The sequence below is a fragment of the Octopus bimaculoides genome, chromosome 10 (assembly GCF_046866305.1).
Source record: "Octopus bimaculoides isolate indiv1 chromosome 10, ASM4686630v1, whole genome shotgun sequence".
In the NCBI taxonomy this organism is placed as follows: Eukaryota; Metazoa; Mollusca; class Cephalopoda; order Octopoda; family Octopodidae; genus Octopus; species Octopus bimaculoides.
The window spans coordinates 95,117,322-95,131,995 of NC_142937.1; the positions used below are offsets into that span (position 1 = coordinate 95,117,322).

General features: G+C 36.5%; 1 protein-coding gene across 1 annotated transcript in view; it reads right to left on the reverse strand.

Moving 5' to 3' along the window:
• Positions 1-5,782: 5,782 nt before the first annotated feature.
• The window catches only part of LOC106883679 (uncharacterized), a 13,571-nt gene continuing 4,679 nt past the window's right edge, over positions 5,783-14,674 (reverse strand). Inside the window, exon 2 of the mRNA XM_014934779.3 lies at positions 5,783-8,695. Within this exon, the coding sequence (XP_014790265.1) occupies positions 7,584-8,690 (1,107 nt within the window). The 5' untranslated portion in view covers positions 8,691-8,695 and the 3' untranslated portion in view covers positions 5,783-7,583. The remainder of the gene's footprint in view (positions 8,696-14,674) is intronic.

Here is a 14,674-nt window from a genome sequence, read left to right on the forward strand (position 1 = left end):
TATATATATATATATATTATATGATTGAACGCCACGCATCCTCTTCCAAGTAAGTTTTATCTATCTATCTCTCCTTTTCTCTCTCTCTCTCTCAATATATATATATATATATATATATATATATATATATATATATATATATATATATATATATATATATATATGTATGTATGTATGTATGTATGTATACATGTATGTATGTATACATGTATGTATATATACTTAAAGAATAATAAAAATTGTAAATAAAGTCTATAAGTGACTTTGATAAGAGGAGAACAATAACGATATATATGATGGCGACATGGACCAGTGCTAAAGTGGCTGTTGTGTGGTTTTGCTACAATAAATGAATAATTAATCAAATTATTTATCAGACAGGAAACTACGTTGGGTGATTAATATTTCAAGGAGTGTACAGACGTTTGGAAATGTCGACCAAATAAACTTAAATCACACCCATTAACCTATACATGAAACTCGTTAACATTTTTGTTTTACAATGAGAAAATATTATGTAGTTCATTTTTTCTTTTTCGTTATCTTTTTTTATTATTATATTTATCGGTTTTCGTCAGGAGGAGGGGTATGTGGCCTTCACTTTCGATGGCTCTCCGACATCGGAGAGACCTTTGCGGTTATTGTTCTAGTATATATATATATATATATATATATATATATATATGCGTGTGTATGTATGTATATATATATGTGTGTGTGTGTGTGTATTTATATATATATACACGCACACACACACACATATATATGTGTATGTATGTATGTATATAAGATATAATGAGATAACAAATCCAAAGCTGTGATGACTTTTCAGGACATTTATAATGACATTCATTATAAATGTATCATTATCGAACCAAGAATTTAACCACGGTCTAACTATGGCACCTACTTGGCGTTACCCGACACTATTTGGGTCTTCTAGACACCAATACCTCTCTTACCCTACACACACACACACACACACACACACACACACACACAGAGTAGAACCTAACAGTACAAGTGCATTATAGTGTGAGTAATTTGCTGTACGTGCCGAGGCTCGTGCGAATTTTTGTCTTGAAGTACGAGCGGAAATCCGCAATACGAGCGAGTTTCATACAAGCGACCACTACTTGGTACTAATCTCGCCCACGCTCTCCTAATAAGCGCAGCCTCTGCTCTCTCAGTTTACACGTTTATCTCGTTGTAGCAGCATCCCTATTGTGTTTTATCCACTGTTTCTTTTAGTTTTGTTCGCTTTTGCTATTATTTTATAATAATTAGTCGTGTTAGCCATAGGTCGTAAGAAGGCCAGTGCAAGGGAGAGTACTGAGAAGAAGAAGCTGATTACGATAGAATTGGAGAGGGAAATCATTGATAAACGTGAGAGAGGCGTGTTTGTGGTGGACATAGCACGTCAATAGGACCGAAGAAGCACACCGACGATCTGCACCATCCTGAAGAAAAAGGACGAGATGAAGGCCTTTATAACAACCAAAAGTTGTCTCCACGCTCTCTAAGCAACGCACAGCTGTCCACGAAGAGATGGAAAAATTGCTTCTCCTGAGGATCAACGAGAAGCAACTGGCAGGGGATATGATGACGGAGACCATCATCTGCAAGAAAGCACGAGCACTGTATGGGGGATCCGCTGAAGCAGAACCCTGGAACATCGAGGGAAGATACATCAATAGATGCATTTAAGACCAGTTGCGGCTGGTTTGATAATTTCAAGAAGAGGATCGGTGTTCATAGTGTCGTTAGATATGGAGAAGCAGCGAGATTTCGAAATTTCGTGCGTGAATTCTGTCAGCTGATCGCAGTCGAGGGGTTACATCGCACAACAGGTATTCACCTGTGATGAAACTGGCCTTTTTGTTTAAAAATGCCCAGAGGAAACTACATAACTGGAGAGGAGAAGAAAATCTCTCCCTTTGGACCCTGCACGCACACACACACACACGCGCGCAGGTATAGGTGGCACTGTATGTGTGTATCTGTTCCATGCTAAATTTCTTGAATGTTTCACATATTTTGACAGCTTGGATTTGTAACTCCTTGACAAAATTCTTTGTGATTTTGTCCCAGCACCTCACGATTACTATTGAGGCAGTTAGTCACGTATTCAAGAATCCCGGTAATGATTCGTAGAAATCTGAAGCTATCGTCCGGTTGCAATAATTGCTGCCATTTTTTTTTATCAGTTCGAGATATTTTCTTTTTTTCACTTATCTTTCACTTTTTGTAAACATCTGTTGGGTAACTGGTTTCAAGTGTTGTACATCTGTAGGCTTGTATGTCTATATGTATATGCATATCTGATTGTGTGTGTGAGTGCATGTCTATATGTAAAACTTTGAATAAAAGGCGAGGAGAAAAAGGTTGTTGCTGAGAGAGAAAGAGAGAGAGAGAGAGATACGAATTATCGTCACCATAGTAACTAACAAGTTTTGATTAAAAACGCGGCAATTTTAAGTGCGAGTCTCAACACAATGGAACGCAAATGTCAGAACATGACTGTGTGTGTGTGGTACATATACTTCGTCTTTGTACGTGTGTTAATTATATTGATATAATGAGTCTTCCTAGACACAAAATTTGATACATATAGTTATTTTATTTTTGTTTCTGTGTGTGTGTGTGTCTTTCAACACATAGACACTGACTTTAAAAAATAAGTAAATACATAGAGTGGCAGTGTGATAAGAAGCTTGCTTCCAAACCACTTGGTTCTGGGTTCAGTCCCACTGCGTGGCACCTTGGGCAAGTGTCTTCTACTATAGCCTTGAGCAGACAAAAGCCTTGTGAGTGGATCTGGTAGACGGAAACTGAAAGCTCGCCGTATATGTATGTATGTGCGTATGTATGGATGGATGGATGGGTGTATGCATTTGTATTTCTGTGTTTGCCTTCCCCCCTTGCTTAACAACCGATGTTGGTGTGTTTACATCCCCGTAACTAAATGTTTCGGTATAAGAAGCCGATAAAACAAGTCCTGGGATCGGTTTGTTTGACTAAAGGCGGTGCTCCAGCATGGCTGCAGTCAAATGACTGAAACAAGGAAACGAATAAAAGAATTATATATATATATATATATATATATATATATATATATATATATATATATATATATATATATATATATATATATATATATATATATATATATTCATTATGGAATGAGGCCACATGCCATCCTTTGACAAGAGCCTCCTCGACCAAGTTCTGATGATTGATTTTCTTTAACTAGTGGGAAATATTTAGTCTGTCCTTCCAGGGCACTGAAAGCTCAACCCATAACAAATATCCTAAAATGTTTAACACCAGAACCATAATAAAATACAGAACTGAAAGAAATTCCATCTTCTTCTTGTGGTTCACTTTTAAATTCAATATGAAAAAGGTGCAAGAATACATTTTCAGACATTTTATCAAACAATTAGTTTTTGATGTTAAATGCATTTTATTTATTTATTTCCTTTGTTACATGCAATAAATGGTAAAAAAAAAAAAACAATTATCTAAAGTTTCATAATTGTTGTATACTAGCCTCAAGAAGAAATAAAGATATACATACATACATATTCATATGCACACACATATATACATGCACGCACATACATAGACACACACGTGTGTGTGTATATAAGTATAAACCACATATACATATACATTCGTATGTATGTATGTATATACATTTCAAAATTTAGAAAGAACTATTTAAAAAAAGAACTGAAATGATTTTATTAGAAATAAAGTGAACATTACATCAGATTCAATGAAACAATACAAGGAAGGGGTGTTATATTTGAAAAAATACAGTGCTGCTTCAATGCCTCGGACATATTTAGGTAGACTGTGGTGTGATCAGTTCCAACAGAGGTGGCATCATTTTTCTATTTTCTAATTTACTTTTAAAAAATGGTAAGAGCATCAAATTCTGAAATCTGCAATTGTTTGTATTATAAATGGAGAAATAAATCAAGTGATAAGTAATTAAATTATTAATTTATATATATTACATCATATGGTTGTTTGTTTTATTTCAGACATCGTAGCAGAGGCTATGCTGCCTTCATGGTGTATTTTGAAATATTTCTACAAAATTTAATCATGAAATATCCTCCATACACAAAAAAAAAATTAATAAAAACTGCAAAATGACTACATCAACAGCAAAAAATGGTGGATGTGATAAATTCTTAGTTTTTAATATATTGTTTAAATTTTGAAATGTTAAATATAAAACTTGGAAATTCTGCATAAATAAATAAAGAATCAAAAAATTTGGAATCATATTTTGTTGCTTTAAGATTCTATTTCCAGAGAAAAAGCAAACCCATTGCAACCAATGCCAGTATGGCAGCAGAAACCATAAGGACACAGAATTAGTTATTTGTGTGGTTCCCTGTGGGCTCTGGTCATACTGGAGCACTGGTCACAATTAGTTTGCTTCTATATAGTACATGGAGCCAAGATAAAAAGTGAAATGAAGTAGTAATGTGTTAAATGTATTTAATAAATTTATCAATATAGAATTGGTTGTCCATCCATTGTCTCCACCCACTATTCCTGAGAGGGTCATGGAGGGAGAGTCTTCAGGTGATTCCTCCATGGGCTCCTATTAGGAGCAATTGTCCTTACACTTTCTGGCTGGCTTCCCAAGCATGACCACTTGAGACAATGGACACCATCAGACCTTCCGATTCTTGGTCTAGCTCAAGCTCTTGTACCAGTTGGCTTGGTTTGAAGAATCTGTCTTGTGGTTCTTTCCTAATCCCATGTCCATAATACCAGAATTGTGACCTCTCGGTGTGAAGCAGTGGCAGGTCAACCTGGAGAGACTGCTGAAACTTCAAGCTATGCACCCCAAAGAGTAAAGTAACTTGAGAGATCCCTCAGGGAAATCCCATTTCACCAGCTTGTGTTTGTGATCATACCTTCTGAGTTATTTACCTGTTTGGTTGTGGAATTGCGATATTAGAGGAATTTCTATGAACTGAAAGACAGATTTCCAGCAGAAACGTTGACTATTTATATATTGGTTTCAAACTTTGGAAGAAGGCCAGTAATTTCAGGGGAACGGCTAAGTCAATTACACTGACCCCAGGTGTAAAGATGTACGAAATACCACTAAGTATTTGGACTAGAATGCTAATGATTCTGCCTGCTCACCACCTGACGATTAGTTATTTAATGGCACAGTATCTAATCCATGGCTTATAAGAGAATCGGATATTCTAGTTTTAACTTTAAACCTCTTTCTCTCCAATGTCAATTAGACATTAATAAACACCGTCTCATTAAAGTATAAAGTGAAAGACTCAAATTAATTCAGACTAGTTTTCTTTTTGTTTCTATTCTTAATTTCAAATATCTATCCATACGTAATAAAAATAAATATTCATTCATAGATTACCCAGTGAAAATTTCCCATTCGTTATTAAAATAACTACTGATTGACAGTAATTAAAAGACATATTTTTAAAAATCTTAATTCACATTTAAAGCTACAAATATTTCCAATGTTCATTTAAATTGTTTAAATGACTACAACCATTTGAATTATTTGACTGCTAAAAGTATGGTGACAAGTGACACAATATCAGTTGGCCAAACAAACACACATTCTCTCTCTCTCTCCTTTATATATATATATATATATATATATATATATATAGACTTAATGTCGTGCTGTGCAATTTTTTTTTTACAGTAGCTTAGCTAAAAGTGTAAGGGAGATAACTTTTGTAAAACTACGATTCATATTTACTGATTCTTCAACCTCCATGGGATTTGTAGGTAATTTGTTGCTGCTTCTTGCCTCCAGCCACTCTAAGCATTTCGCCGGGCGTGCTAACGTTTCTGCCAGCTCCCCGCCTTGAAGCATGTCCAATATTAAAAACTCCATGTGTATTTCTGTTCATGTGTTCGGCAAAGTATTTGTAGAAAACAAACCAGAGAGTAAAGACTATTTGCCAACATAACATGGCAGTCCTGGTTTAGGACGAATGTTGCTGTAATTTAGCCCCAGCAGACATCGTCTCCAGCAGGCTGTACGACACGATCTGTGTCCTTATTTTCAAACAAAGGAATCTAGCACCCCCACTCAGCTCAAAACAATATCTGTGTATCGCGATTTATATGAAAAATTGTTTAAATATCTTATAAACAATCACTCACGATTAATTTCGGTGTGTGATGGGGAGGGGGAGGGGGGTAAACAGATAATTTCAAGGACTCCAAAAATTGCTCACTTTATTACACCGATTACAGTTCCTCATTTACTAATTAAAATCATTAATCCTTCAAACAAAATTAGTTTCTAAAAAAACAAATTTTCCACAAATTTCTTTTTGGTGTTTTCATCATCTTATTTTGTTATTGTGTGACTATTCACTGCACATAAACCCTTCGTCAGTAGTAGTAGTAGTAGTAGTAGTAGTGAAGTTGTTAGAGCATCAGAAAAATATTACCTTTACATTCTCCATTGAAATGAAGCTGAGGGGTTGACTTTGCTTTCATCATTTTGAGATCGATAAAATGAAGTACAAGACAAGAACTGGGTTGATGGAACAGACAAGCCCCTACCCTCAAAATTAATGGCATTGGGCCTAAGTCACAAACAAAGAGCAAAGGGTTGACAGAATCAGTAGAGTGTTGGCAAAACTGCTTCGTGACATTTCTATCATCTTACATCCCGAGTTCAAGTCACACTGGGGTCACCTTTGTCTTTCATCCATTTGGGGGTTGGTAAAATAAAGTACCTGTGAAATACTGGGATCAATGTAATGACTTATTTCACATAAAACTGGCATTCTGCCAAAATTTTAAATTATTATATTTTAAGTGTTTAGCAAATTATATTTACAATATGGCAATTGTCTACAATTCCACTATTTTGGTCTCGATTTCAATGTCTCTATGTATCTTAAACGGTTGTTTTAATGTTGTGTTCTTCAAGTTTCTATGGCAACAACGGTAATATTCATTCCCATGCCCTTACAGAATAATCTCAGTTCTAGATCTCGTCTCTGCAAAACTCAGGTTTCCAAAACCACTGAGTCATCCTATTAAGAGGACATTATCTCAAAGTTTGTCGCAGTTCACTTTTGAAGCAGTTTATTTGTCTACTGTTTCTAAATTTCATCTTATGTTTACACCTGTACCCCAGCCACCACCTGCAGTAAATCAATCTGAATGTTATCTCAAATTCCAACCTTCCTCAGTTATCGCCACCCTCGACTTCTCCATACTAATATCTAGAACCATAGTTTATTGGTAGACAAAACTCTTCGTGCTTTACCAGTGAATAACAGTGATTGTGCTTTCTTAATGAGAGGTAGAAAAATATGGAATTATTCTGTTGTTAAAAAGGTGCAGAGGAACAAATCAGGTTAAAGAGAAAAGAAATTAATTAGTTAATTAGTGATATGGTATTTATTGCTCAGTGGGGAACTGATTAAAAAAATAGAAAAATATGACTTTAGCAACCATATAACCTGAAAGTGTCCAGTGCTGGGCAAGAAATTTTAGTGGTGGAAAAAAAAATGTTTGAAAATTTGACATTATTAAAACAATCATTTGTAAACATGTACCTGGGTAGAGTCACTTATCAATGACTGAGCTGCATATTTCTTGAACATGCTCCAAAATGTTGGGAGAATCGGATCAGTATAATAGTGCACCAAATGTGGGAAAGCTTTACGGAAATGGCTAGTGGCTTCTAGAAGATGATAGTGGGGTACTATACTAAATAGATGGTGGATCTGGTGTGTGCCAATGTCATGGGTTAATCCATGCACCCAACCATAATCCCTATCAATTGAGGATAATTGCCCTGAAACATAGGTCCATTGATCATCTGAATACCAAGGGATGTTGACATCATGGTGGTGTAAGAAAGTAAACACCACCATGTAGGTGGAAAACACAAAAAGAGGAATGAAATAATGGTGAACAAGCATTAGAAACCCTTTCTGCTGGTAAAACATGTACAAAATATAAGCCATTATGAAGTCTCCTATAAAAGATAAAGTACATCCCAGAAAATGGTTCTGAAAGAGAAAATGGAATGGATTGAAATGATTGACTTGTCGTGGCTTATAACCACGCACCAAGTAACCAAACCATCCTAAACCAAGACCGAATCCAGGTAAAAGCTGGGTTGATATCTTTCGGAATTTTTTCTTGATGGGGTAATAGACTTCATCTTTATCAATATTTCCGGTGTTTTTGTGATGGTTTTTGTGGGACAGTTTCCAAGTATAGTAAGGACATAACAGAAAAGAATGTAATAGGGTTCCCATTGTATCGTTTAATAAGGGATGATGGGAGAAAGAACCATGTCCACAGTCGTGTCCCAGAACAAAGATAGCAGTGAACATGGTCCCTTGTAAGAACCAATAAAGAGGTATATGTACAATACCTGCCGACACAGGTAAGTTATTCATGGCCCACTCACTAATTACGTACAGGACTGTCATACTAACGACATCACGAACAACATAATACATTGACGTAGAAACTTTAGGATTGAAACATCGAGCTGGTATAACTTGTTTGATCTGAGTGATGGTTGGCAAGTTCTGTGGCACACCAACTTTAAAAAGTTCTTCAACCTCCTGCTCCGAATTGCCAGATGTTTGCATTGAAGTGGCTCCATCACAGTCTTCTTCCAAAACCATGGTGTCTGTCGAAAAAATCAAAAAAAAAGGCAAAAACTGAATAAACATCAAGTGATATAATATTGTTGGGGCTGATGCACTTTCACACCTCTCCTTGAAAAATGCAGTTTTTTGAAAAAATAATTGGGGGATTCCTAAGTTTTAGATGTTGGAGATTATGAATATGCAAAAAACACATTTTTATCTCTTTATACACATATCTATATATGCTTATTGAATTTAAAATTTTGAAAACGTGGTTTCTTGCATATTCGGAATCTCTGTCATCTAAACAGGGAAAAAAATTTCGAAAAAGTTCAAAATTTTAAGGGGGAAAATGAGGGGGTGGGGTGCAGTGAACTTTTTTTTTTTTCATATTCGTAATCTCCGACATCTTAAACATAGGAATCTGGAGAAAAAAAATTTTTTTTAATGCATTTTTCAAGGAGAGGTGCAAAACTGCATCAGCCCCATATTGTAATACTATTAAGTCGATTAAGGAGTTCAATGTCTCTCATCATACTAAACAGATGCAAAACATCATTATACATCGTCACCATTCATGTCACCCCCCCCCCCCCCCCACACACACACCCACTCATACCACCACTCACACACCTTCTTATACCATCATTTCCCCCCCCCTTTATTTCTCCTCTATATTGTTACTGTTTCTGCTCTTCCAGACACAGTTGTTCCCCTTTGCCCGTCAGATGTAAAAATTACTTTTTTGTTTTTTTTTATAGCTTCGTTGTGGCTGCCCGTCATCGTCATCGTCATCATCATCATCGTCATCATCATCATCATCATTACTATTATAAGTTAGTGAGTTGGCAGAATCAACAAAATGAATCAGACAAAAAGCTTAACAGCACTTCTTCTGGTTCTTTGTGTTCTAAGTTCAAATTCAAGTACCCCTTGAGTACAGGAGCTGACGTCATCAACTTATCCACTCATAAGTTCCTCGGCGGAATTTGAACTCAGAACATAAAGACAGACGAAATATCACTGAGCATTTCGCCCGGCGTGCTAACACTTCTGCCAGCTCGATGCCTGCTTTGGTATGGTTTCTATGGCTGGATGCCCTTCCTAACGCCAACCACGAGTGAGTAAACAGTCATCATCATCATCAACTGTTATTAAGGATAGATATATATTTCATATACGTACATATATATATACATGAACACACATAAATACACACAGAGATTTGTCCATGTAAGTAAAATTGAGGTCCTAAAGGCATGCCATTTACGCCTATACCCTTTCACATATTCTGTCCCTGCAAATCTCTCCCCAACAACTTGTCTTACCAACACCCCCACCACCACCACTTGCATTCACAATTCACTACATTTTGATTCTGACTTTCCATTATTTTAATTATAATCTGTTATTTCTAAAAACAAACTTTATTCAAATATGTTTGTGAGATATTTTAACTTTGAAAGGCGAATTCACTGCAGATTATCATAGAGGGAAAAATTCTCACTTTATGCTAATAGGTGTAAAAACTATTCCCTATTGAAGACAGCATAACATTTCAGAAATGCCTCAAGGGTCCACTAGAGGGAGCCACTGGACTGACAATTGTGTTTTTTTTTTTTTTATCTTACACTTATTACCATAAAGAGAGATTTTTTTTCTCCATAATTTGCAGTCAATTTGCCTTTAGAAGTTAAAAAATGCCACAAACATATTGAAACTAACCTAAAGTTTGTTTATTTTCCCACCACTGCTTTCAGCTACAATTTATGTTTAATTATTTCTGTAGTACACTTACGTATATGTCGTAACACGTTTAGCTACATGTTGCAGTACATCAGTGTTACTGGGGTACATTTTGGGTGCAATTGCTCTATACTAATACAAAGTGACACCTGTATAGTAATGTAAACTTAGAGATACAATTGTGGAGAGGTTATTTGTTATTCTAATTTCATCATCATCATCATCATGGCTGTCATTATAACCATTGTTATGTTTAACCAACCCCTGCCTGGTTATCCCCATCAAGTATTTACTGAAATGTATTGACTAACATTGCAGGAGTCTGCTCACTGTTTATTCCTTAAGTAGCAGTCAAGTGTTGTGTGTCAATTTAGTAATCTTATAAATCATTGTAAATGGGAATGGAAGTTATTGAAGACGTAAACTACTTTACGGAGTCACAGCTTCCATATGTCTTGGTGCATCTTTGCATGTCTACATGAGACTCGGCTGTGGGAGACAGACAGACAGAAAAAACAAGCACAAGAGATAGAGTTAAAGCTGGTGCTAAGGTAAATATGGTTGAGACAATGGTAGAAGGATGGTGGGGGAGGGGGGAAGACAGTGACAACATCAATATGTGGTGTATGGGTTGATGCAGATTGTGAAGTGTGTAGTGTTTGTATGTAAAGTAAACAGAAGACAGACAAACCAACTGACTGTGCAGTGTTATCTAAAGACCAAGCTAATCGATAAAATGTGTAAAGGCTGAACTAATCAATAAACCTGAGTAAAGACCAAAGTAATCGATAAACCAACTGAAAAACAAAATATTATGATTAAAAACACATCTTGTGAGCAGAGACTGTCAAAATGAATGGCAAGCTTGATTAGTTTTTAATTTTGATGGTGCAGAATTCAATATCTCTTCTCCTGCCTTCTTTCTTTATCTCTCTAACCATTATCATCATCATCAGCAGCAGCAGCAGCAGCAGCAACAGCATCATCATCAAAACCACTACCATCATCATTGTCAACATCATCAACACCATCATCATCATCAGTAGTATAACAATATCTTAATGTTTATTTTATGCGCTGATATGGGTTGGACACATCTGCAGTCCTGTGTCACCTCCTCTGAGAAACTGGAGAGTTTTCTCAGATTTTCATTTACCATTTTTCTGGGTAAGATAAGGAATGGTTAAGCATTCCTTCCTTTCAACTACAAACCCAACCCATAATATAATCCTCATGTATTTCTTCTATTCCTATTTGCAACAATATTGCCATTTCTCTGGCAAACCAATTCTCTTCAGAATTCCACTTTAAGGGAACCACTTTAAGGGAACCACTTTAAGGGAACCACTTTAAGGGTGTTTCCCACTCCTCCCTTTGCTGTTGTTCTGTCGTTGTTGTTGCCAGAACTTATTCACTTGTTCGCTTTCAACTCTGGCAACTACAAACCTGTCTAATGGTCGACCCTCTTGATTCTGTCCGACGTGTGCAAGTATTTGTGAATGTGTGTGTGTGTGTGTGTGTGTGTGTGTGCAGCTATGTTAACAGATGTAATGATTACCAGATGCTTAAGAAGTTTACTTCATAATCGTGAGGTGCCAGGTTCAATCTCACTTTGTGGCACCTTTGGAAACTATGTTCTACCAAAACCTTCGATGGACCCAAACCATGTGAGTGGAACTGGTTAAAGAGAAATTGTGCGGAAAACTCATGGATGGATTGTACTTGTAGTTCAAGGGAAAAGAACCATTGTGGTGCTGATCTGTGAGATACGCAGCCGTTTATACTTAATGAGTTTAAAGGTGTGGTGATTGACTCAGTGGGACTCAAAATAGAAAGTAATGCAAAATTCATTTACAAATGTTATGCATGTGTGTGTGTAGTTTAAAATAAACACACACACACACGCATGCATGCACACACATACACATGCACAACACACACACACATGCAAATACACACACACACACACAAGCATGCGCACATGCACTCACATACACGCACCAATACATGCAAGCACACATACACATGCACTCACACACACATGCACTCACACACACACAACACCATTACCACCACCTCACCCATACCCTCTCTCCCCTACCCTCTCCCTTGTATGACCAACATGTAAGGCACAGTCCTTCTTATATTCCATCAGAGAACAATTTGACCCCTTATTGATCATCCTTGATTTCAAAGTTTCTGACCCCTTTTCTCTGCTTTTTACTTTCTCGTATATTTAAGGCCCAGCGAGACACTTTCTACATGTGCGTGTGTGTCTGTGTGTGTGTGCATGTGCGTGCGTGTGTATGCATGTGTGCGTGTGTACATGCTTGTACCTATAAATGTGTATATGTATGCATGTGTATGTGTTTGTGTGTACTTGTGTGCACATGAGAGCATATATGTACATGTGTGTGCGTATTTGTACATATGTGTACACGTGTGTATGTGCATGCATATGTGTGTGTGTGTAAGAGAGAAAGGGAGGGAGAGAGAGAGAAAGGGAGAGAGAGAGAGAGAGAGGAGTGAACTAGAAATAGAAATTGCTGGAATGGTTTAATGTTTCAGAACAGAGCAACTGTTTATTTCCAGAACTGATGCTGGAATTAGCTGATGAAGAGAGGTTAAAATATATCTGTGTGATAACTAATAGAGAACATAATTTTTGCAAGCCTAGTACTTATTCTATTGGTCTCTTTTTGCTGAACCGCTAAGTTATTGGGATGTAAACACACCAAGATCAGTTGTCAAGCGATGCTGGGGCGGGGAACAAACACACACACACACACACACACACACACACATATACGACAGGCTTCTTTCAGTTTCTGTCTACCAAATCCACTCACAAGGTTTTGGTTAGCTTGAGGCTATAGTAGAAGAGACTTGCCCAAGGTGCCATGCAGTGGGACTGAACCTAGAACCATGTAGTTGGTAAGCAAGCTACTTACCACACAGCCACACCTGCATATATATCACACACACACACACACACACGCACACACACACACACACACACACACACACACACACAAAGCACACTCCCAAAGTCACAATACCAACCTTAAACAAACCAGTAACTTCAATTAGTGTCACCAGCCTCCTCTGTTGCTATAGTAACTAAATTTCCCTCCACACCCTGCTGTCTTTGAAGTGGAGACCACATGTTTTTAAATCCTATATCTTAAGACTCCACAGGAAAAATAATATAATTCCTACTAAAACACGGATTAACCATTTCTGATAATATTTCTGCTGAAATCCACTGCTTTTGTTTCAATTACTTTTGAAAATAATGGAGAATATTATTTTGCTTGCAAGCAAGTGAGGGATGGGGACAGGAAAGGCACCCAACTGTAGAAAATTAGTCTCAACAAATTCCATCTGACCTGTGCAAAGTACTGAAAAGTGGATGTCCAAATTAGTGGTGGTGGTGGTGGTGGTGGCAATGACAATAATGATGACAATGATAATGACTGGCTGATATTTAACTGAGAGAACATGTGTTGCTCTGATGGTCTAAAAGATGTATGATGACTACGAAGACGGAAATCGAGAGACATTATTGATGAAAAGCATAGATATAGAGAAGGTTTATAGCTTTAAAGTTAATTTAAAGGGAAGATATTGTTTTGTATAGAAAAAGAAATACATAATCAATATCCTTTATGAACATCAATAATAGAGAAATAAAACAGTTGTACTGAACGGAGGAATAGATGAATGGAACCCATTTAAAAACCAGTTTAAAATCAGAACAACAACTTATAATAGTTCAATATTTATTAATAAAACAACACTATTAATAAAACAAACATAATTGGTTCTTGAGAGATAATGTATATGGAATCAAAACGTCATAGAATAGGGTCTTTTTGCTGAAATCTCTGAATAAATCAGTTGGACTTGATGAGCTCCCAGTATCTTAAAACACACAAAGATACTTTGTCACTATATTTATGCTTTGAAAATGACAATATATCCTTTGTATGCAATGATGGAACTCAAAGGGTTCACAAGGGTTCACTTAAACTGGTTACTAAAATTACACAAGTTCATAGAACCGGTTTTTAAATTCTCTGGCTTACATTATAATGACTAACCTTTGTGAGAGAAGCAAACAAGATGTGTCCCCTTCAATGGATGAATGAAACTTGATATAAGAGATCAACTAGTGGCTCCCAGGGGACCAACTTCTGGTCCTCAGAGAAAGGATTGAAGTCGACTTAAAAAATATTCAAGCTAATAGGAATCAATCAATTTACAAAATCACG